Source organism: Mobula hypostoma, chromosome 9, assembly GCF_963921235.1.
Source record: "Mobula hypostoma chromosome 9, sMobHyp1.1, whole genome shotgun sequence".
NCBI lineage: Eukaryota > Metazoa > Chordata > Chondrichthyes > Myliobatiformes > Myliobatidae > Mobula > Mobula hypostoma.
This window is the reverse complement of record NC_086105.1, coordinates 126,409,528-126,425,987: the sequence shown is the minus strand read 5'-3', so window position 1 is coordinate 126,425,987 and position 16,460 is coordinate 126,409,528. Positions and strand designations below refer to the sequence as shown.

The 16,460-nt window shown below is 40.0% G+C and overlaps 1 protein-coding gene across 2 annotated transcripts in view; it reads right to left on the bottom strand.

Annotated features, from left to right (window-relative positions):
• pdxdc1 (pyridoxal-dependent decarboxylase domain containing 1) overlaps positions 1–12,746 on the bottom strand; it is a 71,876-nt gene extending 59,130 nt beyond the window's left edge. For both annotated transcript variants that reach the window (XM_063059090.1, XM_063059089.1), the window contains exons 1-2: positions 12,540–12,746; positions 1,235–1,308 (exon numbers count right to left, since the gene is read on the bottom strand). In XM_063059090.1, the coding sequence (XP_062915160.1) occupies positions 1,235–1,308; positions 12,540–12,560 (95 nt within the window). In that variant the 5' untranslated portion in view covers positions 12,561–12,746. The remainder of the gene's footprint in view (positions 1–1,234; positions 1,309–12,539) is intronic.
• Positions 12,747–16,460: the final 3,714 nt, after the last annotated feature.

Here is a 16,460-nt window from a genome sequence, read left to right as displayed (position 1 = left end):
CAAAATGCACTGTAAACAATGCACCTATTGTATGTTGATGGAGGAGGAAGTAGTAACTGTTAGTGTGGTTGATGAGTGCCAATCAAGCTGGCAAGCTGCTTTGTTCTGGATACTATCAAACATCTTTTGAATTGTTGGTGCTGTACTCATCCTGGAATGGACAATAATCTACCACATTCCCAATTTATGCTTTATGGATTACTTGGAGTGTCAGAGTATAGTCACTTGCCGCAGGATACTCAGTCTCTGAAGTGGTCTTGCAGCCACATTTATAGAGGGCCCAAGTGAATGTCGGCTCGATGGATACACTAAGGATGTTGATGGCGGGGGACTAAGTGATGGTAATAACATCAAATTCCAAGTGGTTAGCCTCCCTTTTGTTCAGAATGTTCACTGTCTAGCACTCATGTGGTCCAACTGTTATTTGCCACTCATTAGACCATGCCTGAATGTTCTCCTGTTGCATGTGTGCACGCACTGCTTCACTGCTCAGGAGTTGTGAGTGGAAGTGAATGTGGCACTATTATCAATGAACATTTCTACCTCTGAACTTCATTGATGAGGCAGCTTATGGTAGCTTGGCCAAAGGCATTACTCGGAAGGAACACCACTATTGGAAATGAAATGACTAACCTTCAACAACCACATCCAGTGTACGGAGGTACATCCAGTGAAAATTTTTTTCCTCCCTTTTGACTTCCATTGACTTCAGTTTTAACACAATACCATGTCACCAAGCTCAATTAAGTGCTGCCATGATATCAAGGGTTGTCACCATCACCTCACTTCTGGAGTTCAGTTGCTTCATCTACAGATCAGGGCAATGGCAAGATTTCGAGCCATGGTGCTGGTAAAACCCAAAATAGGCTTTGGAGAATAGTTCATTGTTGAGTAAGTGCTGCTTGATGACATTGTCAATAACATGCATCACTTTGCTGATAATTGAAAGTAGTCTGATAGTACAAATCTAATCTGGTTTTAACTACTGTCATCTATTATTGGCTTTTCACATCTATAGTAGGTAAATTCAGATGAGTTGGAATTAACTTGCAAGTTTGTCCCAACATATTTAAATGTGCCATGTGGTTGTGCAGCATCCTTAGAAGCACAGAAAAGATCATTTTAACTTTAAGTTATTTTTTTACTTCCTACGTTTAAGAAAATCTTAAAGCTGGCCCAAACCTTTCAAGAAAAACAAATTATTTACAGTATGTCATAAAAGTTCCAAACTAACCTTTGAGTCTCCTCCAGCATCTTCATGGCCTCATTAAGATTTTTGCCCATCTCAGCTAATGTAGGGTCCACCATCTGTCAAGAAAATGTGCAAATATTTGCCTTTTATTAAATATGCAAGATAGTGGTCCTAAAATAGGTGTAGGTGTGTTGCACTCCCATTGAGAGGGCATGAGAAATAACTGCCTTTCCTGATCAGACCTTACTTCCTGATAGTAAAGCATAAGATAGTGGAACATTGAAATGTATGGCAAAAGCCAACTTACATGACCATTGTATAGACAATGGTCGAACAATTGACCTTTGTTTAGTCAACTATTCTGACTAAAACTGGAGGCTGAGTCAAACAAATAACATTTGGACACTGCCACTTCAGTCTTTAAATCAAATGGATTTAAAAATGCATTATGCAGAGAATCATGAATATTACAGCAAGCTACGACAATATGAATGGGATTTCACAAAATTTTCATACTGTGTTCCTGCAGTCAGAAAAAATATTCCAATACAATTCAAAGCCTGAAGCTTGCAAAATGAATTGTGCTTCAAAAGTGCCTATTTATTGTTATGTCAAAGTACTTATGATGGTGATCAGATAATTTGAGACAAAGCATGAAGACATAAATGATGTATCGAGCACATGAGGTTACAATGACTCAGCTTGGAACGTTTTATCTTCTTGGATGAGTTGTGCCAGCGTGCTAAATAATCCAAATAACGTAGATGTTAATGCAATATTATTGTGGCTTATCAACTCCCTAAAATACCGCAATTTTCTGCCAAATAGCCTGTAATAGCCATTAGCAGTCCTTCATAAGTAGAAAAATAAATAGTGTAACTTGAATGACAGTAAATTTCACTAAATACATGGTTACCATTTAATTTCTCATTTGCTTGACATATTCAGGTCAGCATCCTATGGCTCCTTATTTAACTGTTTATCTTAAAAAGATGAATGGAGTTAAACACCATGTGGTATTGAAATGAAATTACAGCGACTACCTCAAGGATGCCGCACTATTCCAATATTACATCAGATAGCTATAACACCACTTGTGATCCTGCAAAACAGAAATCAGCTTGGAATGAAAAGAGTGCAACTGGTAATAACTACTTCATAGTTATTCCAATTTCTGAAATCTCTTTCTCCTTTCTTGATCTCTGTCTCCAACTCTAGAGACAAACTGTCCAGCAACATCTTTTATAAATCTACCGATTCCCATAGCTATGTTGTCTTTACCTCTTCCCACCGTCTCCTGTAAAAATGCTATTCCCTTTTCTCAGTTCTTTCGTCTCTGTTACATCTGTTCCTAGGATAAAGCTTCCCTTTCCAGGACATCAGAGATGTCCTCATTTTTCAAAGAATGGGGTTTCCCTTCCTCCACAACTGAGGCTGTCTTCACCTGCATCCCCTCCCTTTCCTGGACACTCATGCTCACCCCTTCTTCCCGCCACCTTAACAGGGATAGAGTTCCTCGTCCTCACCTACCATCCCACTAGCTTCCGCATCCAACATATCTATCGCTACATCTTCCGCCATCTTTAACAGGATCCTACCCCTAAACACATCTTTACCTCCAAACCCCTCCCCACTCTTCACTTTCTACAGGGTTTACTCCCGCTGCGATTCACTTGTCCATCCATTCATCTCCATTAATCTTCCCTCTGGCACATATTCCTGCAAGTGACAGAAACGATGTATCTGCTCATTCATTTCCACCTTTATCTCCATTCAGGGCCCCAAACAGTCCTTCTAGGGGAGGCAACACTTCACCTGTGAATCTGATGGGCTCATCTATTGTATCCAGTGCTCTCAATGTGGCCTCCTGTACTTTAGTGAGACTTGATCTGAATTGGGGGACCGCTCTGTCAAGCATCTCTGCTCCATCCACCAAAAGCGGAATTTCCCTGTGGCCAACTATTTTAATTCCTATCTCCATTTCTGTTCCCATTCCAACAAATTGGTCTATGGTATCCTCTTTTGCCACAATTAGGCCACTTTCAGGGTGGAGGAGCAACACTTCATATTCCCATAGAGATGAATGAAAAAGGATCCAGTGCTTTCCCAGTGTATATTAGATTAGATTATGACATTCAGTCCTCGTTTATTGTCATTTAGAAATGCATGCACTAAATGACAATAAATCCTTCATCGAGGATGACGTCCAGACATGTCTATTCCAGTGGTATATATACCTCCATTGTTCGCTCATCCTCCTGATTGGCTAGTCCTCATCCAATCAGATTTCTGCTGCCCCACCTTGTTTACAATTGAGTACATTTGGGTTACCTGGAGAAATTGGCACATAGCAGAACATTGCATTCACAATAGCCATAGGATTAACTTCGAAGGCACAAAACTACGGTGCTGCGCCAATAGCCTGGTGAAGGAAGCCATTGAAATAAAATTAAAGAATTTTTTTAAAAACAAAGATGAAGCTCTCGCTCTAAGAACTGGAATTTGATTGTAAACAAGGTGGGTCAGCAGGAACCTGATTGGTTAATCCTCATCCAATCAGGAGGAACAGATGATGGGTGTACATATACCACTGGACTAGGCATCATTCCTGATGAAGATGGCAGAGTTTGACATCGAAACTCCAGTTAAAATTGATACCTGTACCCAGCTGGAAGCCTGAGAAGAGTGAATTCAACTTCATATTTCCATCTAGGTCACCTCCAACCTGATGGCGTAAACATCGATTTCTCCTTCTAGTAATTTCCCCCCCTCCCCCTCCCCTCTTGTTTTATTCCCCACACTGGCCTCTTGCCTCTTTTCCTCACATGCCTACCAGTACCACCTCCCTCTGGTGCCCCTCCTTCTTCCCCGGCCCTTCACCATTTCCACCCACCTGACTTTACCCATCACCTTACAGCTAGTCCTCCTTCCCCTCATCCACCTTTTCATTCTGGGATCTTTCTCCTTCCTTTCCAGACCTGCAGACGAGTCTCAGCCCATAACATAGACGGTTTATTCATTTCTGTAGATGCTGCCTGATTTGCCAGTTCCTCTAGCATTTTGTGCGTTGCCCTTAATTGCCAACACTGTTAGTAAATATCTTAAGTTTTCAAGCACCATAGTTTCATAGAATATTTACAATGTTTCAGTGGGATATGATTAATACTTACAGTTAGCATCATTATAAAAAAGGTTTTAATTATCATTTAATTTTATTAATGTTTGCATACAACCCACCTTCCTCGCTATGCTTTACATGCAAATATGAAGTGATAGTTGCCACTACATAGGTTCTACTTGTCTAAAATTTCTCATCCTAAATCTCTACTAACAATGTTTTGAGATCATGAATAAATCTTTTGTACAGCAACCAAAGCTTAATATGCACTTAAAGTTAAAAACTTTGAAAACAATGTTTTTTAAAAAAAATTCCTTAGTTCAAATAGAATGCTCACTACTGAATATCCTCCACGTAAGTATTCTAAATTTTCTATGAATTAAACAATAGTCTCTCAGTATTTCCTTGCGGGACTGAAAATGGTGAAGAGATAAACGATTAACGTAGATTTTAACTTTGCAGTTTCCCCATTATTAAATACATAAAATTTCCTTTAAAATGTTCTATACCGGCTATCAGAGCTAAACATGAGCTGAGAAGTGCGAAATGTATGCATTGTTCACTGTTGTGGACAGATGAAAGATGTGAACAATGACAGTGACTAAACAACCAGTAAAGCAACCTACAAGTGCTCTTCATTAGAATTTCATCTTAAGCAAACTGGAGTCTTAAAGTTACAAGTTTAAATATTGTAATGTGAAGGAAAAGACCAAAAAGGTTATTCTTTGTGACTTTAAATCTTTTTATTTAAATCATTGGCAGCACTCCTCAATTACCTACTGGACATTTTTATCCACTGTGAACTTCAGTTATGTCACATACAGCAAAGATTCAATTTTTAAAAAGATTTTAATCTTTTTAAAAACATTTAATTTAAAACTGTACAGTACATCCACCAATTTATTGTGTTAAAGGTTGCATAATCAGAGACAAGAAAATTGTTGTAGAAAGTACACTTATTCAGTGTGTTTCACAGGTTTTAACATTTTATAAAGAGCTGCTGATTAAACATGAATATAAAATCAAGCCAACTCTTCAGAAATTTACATGATTGTTGATTTTAGGCAGATAAAAACTTGAAATACCGCACCCAGTTTCTCAAAATTAAAACAATTGTGTAATTTGTAATGACCTTTTTTTCAATACCTTTTAAAACATCTCTTACGTGTACCCATCCACATAGAAAAACAGCCAACATTAGTGCAGACAGAAAGGAATAAGCATTCTGCAATGTGATGTCTTCTGATTTATAACTGTAAATCATCTTCATTGTTTCAAAACTTTTTACACAATCATGTCAGTACCAGAAGTTCAATAGTGAATTTCAAAACAATTCTTTAGTTCATTTTGCCCTCAGCCATTAACACTTTCATAACTACAAAGCTTGCATTGGAAAATTCAAGATTGTTTAATGCCATTTCCAGCACACAAGTGTAAAGAAGAATGAAGTAATTGTTACTCTGGATCCAAAGAAATAGCACAATAAGATAAACAACACAATAATTAAAAAAAAACAATAAATGTAAGTACATAAGACAGCTTATATACATAAAATGACCCTAGGCACAGGGAAGTCTGGACACAAGATGACTCCGACAGGGAATAATAAAGTAGTAGTGGTGGGAAGGGTGGGTTAGTGGTTAGTGGCTGGAGGTGTTGATCAACTTTACTAGTTGGGGAAAGTAACTGTTTTTGAATCTGGTGGTCCTGATGTGGATGCTATGGAGCCTCTTTCCTGATGGGAGTGGGACAAACAATCAATGAGCAGGGTTGGTGGTATCATTCATGATGCTACTGGCTCTTTTCTAGTACCTTTTTGGAAACATGTCCTTGATGGTGGGTAGGCTAGTGCCAGTGATGCATTGGGCAGTTTTGACTACCCATCATAGAACCTTCCTGTCTGCAGCAGTGCAGTTTCCATACCCTGCAGTGATGCAGCATGTTAAGATGCTTTCTATTGAGCATCTATAGGGGACATGAGTATAGATGTGTATGGTCCAGTTCTCTTCAGCCTCCTCAGGAATTAGAGGTGTTGGTGAGCTTCCCAGATTGTGTAGGTGAGATGTACTCCCAGGCATTTGAAACTGTTTGCAGATTCCACAGCTGTGCCACCGAGGTAAGGAAGGGTATAAGTGGTGCGAGCTCTCAAAAGTCGATAACCAAGGCTTTTGTCTTGTTGACATTGAGGAAGAAGTTATTTGCTTGGCAGCAGATCTCAAGTTCTTCCATCTCCTCTCCGAAGGCCATTTCAACATTGTTGGTAATCGCAAACATAGGATAATGGCAGCCATATTTACAAAGTCCAGATAATTTTCAAAACTGCTGGGTGGGGGGGGGGGAAATACCATTTCTCTAACATAACTCAAATGAACACAGAGAAATCTTTATGCCAAAAATGCAACATGTTGCAATGACACAAGACGTATTGAACTTACTAACTTCACAATTTCATTTCACTACGTCAAAGAAAAATAACCTTCAAATTCAGTGACCATTGTAGAAGGATACAAGCTGCACTCCTTTTTTAAAATGACTGGCTCCTGGAACATATGTGAAATGTTAGTATTGCTTCTAATCTCTTGTTCTGCAGAATATTAAAAGTAGAGTTGCATAAAAGTTTCTGGATAGGGAAGCAGGATGCCTTAGCACAAAATTTAGTAAACAATAAATCCAGTTTGGCAATTTGCCATGGAGAGAACTGGATTCATTGTTAAAAGATTACCACAAATACCAGGACAGCTTATCTATATACCTGTATAGTTAAAGTAGCAAGTTTGGCTTTTACTGCTTTGTAGCAACAAATTCCATGTTTTAACATATATGACGCGTAATTAACATTAAGCCAAGCTATAAATAACTTGAATGAAAAGCAAATAAAAAATATAGATATTGGAAACTTAAATAAAAGTTCTGGAAATACTCAAGTCAGACAATAAAGTTGAAATAAAAGTAAAGTTCTTCAAAACAGGGAAAAATTAGGAAAAAAATTGTATCTTTAGTTGTCAGCAATGGTGCAAGGCAGAGAGACACGCAATGCTTACAACAGGGCAGAGACAAGAGGCTTATACAAATAGTGGTGAAGACTGCAAGAAAATGTGAAAGCTTGTTAACTGCAGCAGGTCTGTGGGGGGGGGGGGGTAGATGAATGAGAAGAGGAATGAGAGAAGAAAAGAATGGCATTGGACCAGTGAAATACAAGTGCTGTTGTTTGAAAAATTCAGTAGGTCAGGAATTTTCTATGGAAAGAGGATACAGAGTAGGTTTTGCAAACCTATAATTGCATGGGACGAAAGTGACACAAGAAGATTGATTGCTAGTGCAGATAAAAGAGTAAATCAAGAAATAGCAGAGGGAACAAGCTCTTTGAAGTGCTGAAAGTAGAGGGGGAAGGGAAGAAAAGGGGATGTCTGATGGTGGTATCATATTAAATTTGGTGGAAGTAATACAGGATGGTCATTTAACTGGAGAGGGGTCAGTTCTTGAACCAACCCACACAACCCTAATACTACAGCAATACTATGACCACTTTGCACACCAATGGACTTTGTGTTCAAACTGTATTCTTTCTTGCATACCTTTGTATAATAATCATTAATTTGTTTTTCTTGTGAATGTTGTGTACCTAATATTATGCACCTGTGATGCTGCTGCAAGTTTTAATTGCACCCATTCTTGTCCAAATTACAATAAACTTGACTTTGATTCCTACTGTTAAGATCAAAAGTAAGAGAGGAGGAACTCTGGTGGGAGGAAAGGAGGTTAAGGGCAGGAATGCAGAAAAAGGAACAGACAGCTTGTTAACTGTGGTGGTGGTGGAGTGGAAGGAAATAGGGTGGCTGGTGTGCAAATACTGCAGCCATTCGGTGCTGAGCTGTGGTGCTCAGAGCTGCACCATAACTGACATAGTGACTGTGGATCCTTATTGGTAACCAGTCACTCAACACTCAATATTTTAGGAACAGCTTCTTCCTCTCTGTCTCAAATTTCTGAATGATCAATGAATCCATGAACACTGCACTAGAATTTTGCTCTCTTTTTGCGCAACTTATTTTTTAATAAATATTTTAGTGTAATTTATATGTACTGCTATTGCAAAACAAATTTCACAATATTTGTCAATGAAAATAAACCTGATCCTGGTTCTTATCTGTTGATATTGGTGCCTGGATCCTATGGGATCTCCAAACACATGTTGTAAGATTTACCAATCACCAGTAATGGCCCATCATGGTGCAGCACTAAACTATGAGCCATTGCACTGTTCACCCACCCACACTTCTCCACACTGAGCTTTCGGTAATTCACTGATCCATGAATGCCAGCTAAGTGCAGGGAGTCATGTCAAGCTCCAGACACAACAGCAGCCTGGCGGGGATTCACAATGGATTCCTGGTCCTCAGTTTCCCAGCAAGGCAGGAGTTCACACTTATTTCTCTGTATAGGAGCAGGGAGGGCAGCAGTTCATACCAGCCCCTAGCAAAAGTGAGGTCAGTGATACCAATTCAATAATGGCCCCCATTAGTGCTCTTGTTCACGGGAACACATATTCTGAAGACTATTCAAAGTTCAGTCATCAATGTACCGGTAAAGAGGTAAAGAAAGGGATCCAAGTAGGACTGAGACAAAGGCTCTTCTGCATATCCTGGAGACTAAACAAGGTGATGAAGGACAGAGTCAAGGTAGGAAGAAATAAGTAAGAATAGTCAGAAGTAGTTCTGCTGGGATGGCCCTACTTGTGAATCTTGAGAAGGAGGAGAGGGCTACTCTCTATGGTTTGGGAACTATGGAGACTGTGGAGGGAAACAAAGTCAGTGATTGTATAGGAAATAATGGTCAAAGTAGAAGGAGGTATCAAGGAACTAGTATTCAGGCTCTGAGTTAGAGGGTGCTTCACCAAACAACACTGCAGTTGTCAGCAGGTCTGAGAGCTGAAACTGACTACTCTATTTTCCCCTCTACAAATACTCTCTGATCTGCTAAGATACCTCAGACATAAACAATTACTGTAGAATTCCAACAACCAGTGCTCTGCATTTCAATTCCAACATCTCTACCACTGTTTCCACAAAACACTCCCACTGCATTCCAAACATTTTCCAGGCAGATCCAGCCTATCACAGACATTACCCTTGTTCTCTCTCCTGTGGAGACCACAGTCTGTGTAGATTGGAAATAACATCCCTTCCTTGCTGTTAATCAACATCAGTACACCTCTCGGATGTGTGTTTAACCCACTGCTCTACTCTCTACATCCACAAGTGTTGGTGATGAGGTAGTGGTTCAGGAGTGAGATAGATCAGCTGGTTGAGTGGTGTCACAACAACAATCTTGCACTCATCACCAAAGAATTGACTGTGGAGTGCAGGAAGGGGAAGTTGAGGGAACAAACACCAGTCCTTATCAAGGGATCAGCAGTGGAAAAGATAAGCCGTTTCAAGTTCCTGGGTGTCGACATCTCTGAAGGTCCTCAGACATAAACAATTACTGTAGATTTGCCCAACATACTGATGCAATACACACACAACAGCAGCTATATTTCATTAGGAGTTTGAGGAGACTTGGTATGTCACCAAAGACTCTCGCAGATGTCTACAGATGTACCGTGGAAAGCATCCTAACTGGCTGCGTTGCTGTCTGATATGGAGGGGCCACTTCACAGGATTGGAAAAAGCTGCAGGAAGTTATAAACTCATCCAGCTCCATCAGGGGCACTGGCCTCCCCAGCAGAGGATACCTTCAAAAGGTGATGCCTCAAGAAGGTGGCATCCATCATTAAGGACCCCCATCACCCAGGACATGCCCTCTTCTCATTACTACCATCAGGGAGCCTGAAGACACACACTCAATGTTTCAGGAACAGCTTCTTCTCCTCCATCAGATCGCTGAATGGACAATGAACCCATGAACACCTCACTATTTCCCCCTCTTTTTACACTACTTATTTAATATATATACTTCCTGTAATTTATAGATTTTTAAAATTATGTATTGCAATGTACTGCCGTCTAAAAACAACAAATTTCATGACACACACCAGCAATAAGATACTCGATTCTGATACCTCTCGGCAGCTAAAAAGATTTACTTTCTAATTTTTCCCAAGTAATGAAAAGTCATCATCCTGAAACTTTAATTCCATTTCTCCCTCTGCAGTTCCAGCCTTAGCTGTTAATATCCACAACACTTTGTTATAATTTAAGTTTTTTTGTCAGGATCATCTATTCTTTTCTAGATGTTCTCTTCTTAATATCTCAAAAAATTCATTTCTCTCCAAAAAGATTTGTGCTCCTTAAATGTGTCCACCACACAAGATAAGCAATAACAAGGTTATACTTACCAATTCACTACATAATTTTAAAATCCTTGCGGACAGAAAATAACCCAAATAATTATTTCTTTTATCAACTGAGCATGCAAAATCAGATAGTTCGTGGACATATACAGTGTCTGCGCGTGACAGCTTCTCTCTCCTTTTTGCCCACTGCTCCTGGAGGAAGGTGCTTGCATATGAACTGTTTCTCTCTCCCTCCTGCTCCATGCTTAGGTCTCGGGCAAGGTTGATTCAACATGATATGTGGATTGGACTCTGTGGTTCAAGTTGTGATGTGTTTCTGGTTGCTCCTTTTTTGTTGCTATTTTATGCAATTTTGATCAAGGTGGACCTCAAATAATGAACAACACAGTGCTAGGTTGAACTGAGCTGTACTGAATATGTCTGGACTCTTTCGATGACTTTGTGCGTCAGTGGTTTATGTTCTGTGCTTTTCATTTGCTTTTTTTGCCGTTTGCGCTATTAGTTTTTTTGCGTGTTGGGGGTTTGACGTTTTTCTTTGAATGGGTTCCATGGTTTCCTTGTTTTAGATTATGAGGACACTCAGTCCTCGATTATTGTCATTTAGAAATGCATGCATTAAAAATGATACAACGTTTCATTCCGTGGCTGTCTGTGGGAAGATGAATCTCAGGATTGTATCCTGCATGCATACTTTGATAATAAATGTACTTTGAATCTTGAAGAGTTAATATAAACTACTGAAACAAATACCAAACTTCTATAAGATTCATTAAAATAAGCAGTGCAAGAGCACCACTCTCCCACTGACCACCCTCTCCGCACCCTGCTGCTCAGAAAGTCAGCTCACACATTGGAGATTTGAGAACTTTAAAGAGTATAAACCAGATGTAACAAGTTCTCTAGACCTTTTTTCACTACAATCCATCGGATACAACAAAATTACATAAATATGATTTAATGCAACAAGGTGCTCTAATTCTATGCATGCTTAAAAATTTTCAAAAAGTAAACAGACTTATAATTATGTAAATAAATGTTTTCATTCCTAAATTCTGCTTACACACAATCCTAAACTAATTCTCTAATTACTGAATGAATAACCAGTCACCAATACAAAACTCCAAATAGTATTGCTCTCCAGTCCAATCCAGAACTCATCTTTTTTTAAAATACAAGGTCTATTATTCATAGATGCTTAGCATACCACATAGTAGGAGCCTCCTACTCTGATAATGAATGTATTCCATTCAACTTGAATAAAAGTGATGTAGCGTCCTACACAATCTAATGTCTTTATCAGTCACACCAAAATGGTAATAGTGTTTCTCCATTTCAAACAGAGCAAAACCAAAATATTTCGACATGCCACACTTTATAGTTCGACAGTTTATAATTATAGTAAAAGTACAGAATATCCCTTGAAGTTTACCATTCCCGTATCTTAATACTGCCTTTACACAATTCAGTGTACGTGCATAGGGGTTAATTATAAAACATGCTCAGTTTTGACCAAAACACTAAGTCTACAACATAGCAAATTTTTAAGGTTAAGTTTTTTTTTTATAAATTCGATCTCTGCAGCGTTTGTAGTTTTATTCCTGAAATCCACAAAGTTCGTGACTTTGGACAACGGGGATGCGAAGAACTTCAATCCCATCGCAGCAGGAAGTTTCTTTAACCATCAGATCTCGCCGAACCTCTCCTAGGCCCTAGAGTTCGCCACCCGGAAATAAAGGTCTGGAAAATTAAATGGCATCCCAAAGCACAGGCTGCTATTTAATGTTTTATAAAGAAGCGAGGTGAAAACCGAGTAATTCCAAGAGCCGAGGCACTGATGGGATGCGTTCGTCCTCTGGCCTTGAACCACTGACACCAGGGCCCTTCATCCCTGTTTACCTCCGCAACGCCTCCCTCCTACCTCAAACCCTCCGTACCTTCTCCAAGGAACGGTCCATGGTGATTTTTTTCTCTGTTGGGTGGAGAGATTTCTTTTGAATATCAGAGGACGGATTGTCCCGGGCTGACGGCCTGTTGACCAGCGTTCGCCGCTACTCCCACGGCCAGAAGCCAGCTCCAGTCTCCGCCATCAGCTCCGTTTCCACGCTGGCAGCTGACGTTACCAGGCGCCCGTCCCTCCCGGGGGGGCGGTGGGAAGGCAGCTGCGCGCGCATCCCGGGCTCCCCCCACCCGTCAATCACCGACTCTGCTCCGGAGTTCGATACCCGTTCCTGGAATTCGTGCCTTGAACAAGTTACCCTTTTGCTAGTCGCCTTTTACTCTGCTAACCCATAATTGCTTTTGTTGTACCATTAAATCACTACGCCTCTAAAAAGGAAAGGTTGCCCTTACTGGAATGTATCACAATCCCAGCAGGTGAATAGGTATGGATGCCAGAAATCTGAAATAAAAACAGGAAACTCAATGGAAAGAGAAACATGCCTAAGTGTCTTTGACCTAAAGTTTAAACTATTTCCTCTTCCATTAATGCTCCCTGACTGTTGAAAGTTTCCATGTTCTACCAGTCTGTTGTCACCAACACAGAGGCTGTGTCCAAGAAGGGCCAGAGTCCCCTTTAATTCCTGAGGAGACTGAGGTCCTTTGGAGTATGCAGGCCTCTCCCTCACATGCTCTACCAGTCTGCTGATGCCAGTACAATCTTCTACGCGGTGGTGTGCTGCAGCAATGACATCTACATGGGAGATGCCAACAGGATCAATAAACTGATAAGAAAGGCTGACTCTGTTAAAGGAGTCAAACTGGACACACTGCAGACTGTGGTAGAACAAAGTTGCCTTCAGAAAATGCTGGCAATTCTGGACAATGTTTCTCACTCTCTGCATGTCACCTTGGCTGAACATAGGAGCACTTTTAGTAATAGACTATATGAGGCCATTCTTACCCTCAGCCATTAGGATCTATAATGAGTCAACCTATAGCTGGGGAAGAGATGACCACCTCCTGTTAGGCTGTTTAAGTAACTTAATTTTTATTCTTTCTTGCTTCTCTTCTAAAATTTATATATTTGTATATCTGTGCAATTGTCATGCTACTGTGACACTGTAATTTCCTTTGGAATCAATACAGTATGTATCTTTTAATTTAGAATTAAGTGAGTTTTTCTCCTGCCACTTGACCTGTTGAGTATTTTACCTTTTAATATTTAGTTGAAATGTTTTATCCATTGTTCAGGTATGAAGTTTGCTTGCTTATCAAAGGCTTTAATAGTAATATAGATAAATAAACAACCCTGGTCTTATTTCAGGATGTACATTGATGATATTAGCATTCATTAAACATTAACAACACTCAGTATACAGTAATACAGTTAAAGCATTGTTATATCTTTATTACAGGTTAAAGTACAGAAAGTTAGGTTGGGCCAAATACAATTGGTTACCTTTAGCAAATTACGGACAAGAATAGTGTTTGCAAAGGCTGTTTAACAGCAAGCTTTATATAGTTTATAATTATACTTGCCCATATTTCTTATACACTAACATTTATTGTGTACAGTTTTGGTCACCCTGGTGCAGGATGAGCACCATCAAGCTGGACAGGGTGCAGAACAGACTTACAAGGGTGCTTACAGAGGGAGGTGATGGTAAGGAGATAAGTTGAGAGAGGGAATTAGGAACGGGGGAATGGTGAAGGGGGGCAATTACTGGAAGTTCGAGAAGTCAATGTCCATGCCATCAGGTTGGAGGCTACCTAGATGGAATATAAGGTGCTGCTCCTGCAACCTGACTGTTGCCTCATCGTGACTGTAGAGGAGGCCATGGATGGACATGTCAGAATAGGAATGAGAAGAAGAATTGAGATGGTGGCTGCTGGGAGATTCCGCTCTTTCTGGCAGACGGAGTGTAAGTGCTCAGTGAAGCAGTTTCCCAATCAATGTTGGGACTAGCAAAGAGGATTCTATGGTCAGTGCGGGCCATTAAAGCCAAAGAGCCTATTTCCATTGTATATGACTCAACGAGCATGCAGAATTCTAAAATGTATATTGTTAGTTTAATCAAGGTCCTTACTGCACAAAATAAGGTCAGAGCATCAAAGGATATGGTGAGAAGGCAGGTGTATGGGGTTGAGTGGAATCTGGGATCAGCCATGATGGAATGGAGGAGCAGACTCGATGGGCTGAATGGCCTGATTCTGCTCCTATGTCTTATGGTCTAAAACATGAGAAATGTTGTGAAAGGTTTCACTTATCTACATATCCAAAACTGGTTTACATGACAATTTTTTTTGTATTCTCTTTAATAATCTTAACAACATGGTGTTGATCCTGGAGACTCTGCAGATATTGTTCAGTAGGAGATTCTGTAATTTTTGAAGTCTTGCTGAGTCATTTCCCAATTCTATTGAGTCATGTTCTGTATTAACTATTCAATAATAGCAGCACCCGCTTTAAGGATATATCTAATTTTGGATCTTCTTCGATATCCTGTACTGAGATCAAACTGCTTATATGAAACTTTCTGAATCGCTCATCTACACTTAACACAAATTGTAATAGTTTTATTTTTCCATCATCCCATTTTCTCAACTCTGACCTATCAAGCAGCATCAGCACACACACCTTGTGTAATTTGAACCAACAAGTATGAGTTGGGATATTTGGTTGTTTCAACAGCCTCCTTCAACTTCCCTTCCAGATTTAGCTGAACAAAGCATGTCATGAAACTTCTCTGGCATCAGCACTAGGCTATCATGTTGCAGTGTTCAATTTTAAGCAGTGGCTCTGAAGGAAATTTGAGTTGATGATTCATTGTTACGCATGATATGCCTTACTTTATTTCCTCCTTTCATTGTACATATAAAATATTGACATCTAAAACATTGACAAGCTTCTATCGATGTGTGGTGGAGAGTATATTGACTGGTTGCATCGTGGCCTGGTATGGAAACACCAATGCCGCTGAACAGAAAATCCTACAAAAAGTAGTGGGTTTGGCCTAGTCCATCACGGGTAAGGCCCTCCCCACCATTGAGCACATCTACACAGAGCGCTGTTGAAGGAAAACTGCATCAAGGACCCCCACCACCCAGGCCATGCTCTCTTCTCATCTCTGCTATCAGGAAGAAAGTACAGGATGCTCAGGACCCACACTACCAGGTTCAGGGACAGTTATTACCCCTCAACCATCAAGCTGTTAAACCAGGAGGGATAATCTCACTCAACTTCACCCGCCCCATCACTGAACTGTTCCCACAACTTATGGACTCACTTTCGTCTCATGTTCCTGATATTTATCGTTTATTTATTTATTTTCTCTCTTTTATATTTGCATAGTTTGTTGTATTTTGCACATTGGTTGCTTATTTATCCTGTTGGTTGTGGTGTTTCATTGATTCTATTGTGTTTCTTGAATTTATTGTGTGTGCCCCCAAGAAAATGTATCTCAGGGTTTTATATGGTGACATATACTTTGATAATAAATTTACTTTGAACTTTGGAGGAATTCTGGAGGTCAAGCAGCAGAATGAAGGGCCTTGACCCAAAATGTCAATTGTTGGTTTCCCTCCACAGATACCGCCTGAACTCTGAGTTCCCCCAGTGGCTCATTTTTTGCTCCAGATTCCAGCATCTGCAGTCTCTTGTGTCTTTGATGCCTTTGCAGCCTAGCTGTTCCATATCCATGTAAATATAACTCAGATGCTCCTAGTTCCTCCCTTTTCCTTTGGAGTTCTGTGGGTGCAAATGTTCTGGCTACATTCAAAGAAGCCCTGACCGTTGTGAACGGTGTAGCACTGATATTATCGAAGCCTGTATTCAGAATCAGAATCAGGTTTAATATCATTGGCATATGTCGTGAATTTGTTGTTTTGCGGCAGCAATACATTGCAATAGATAATTG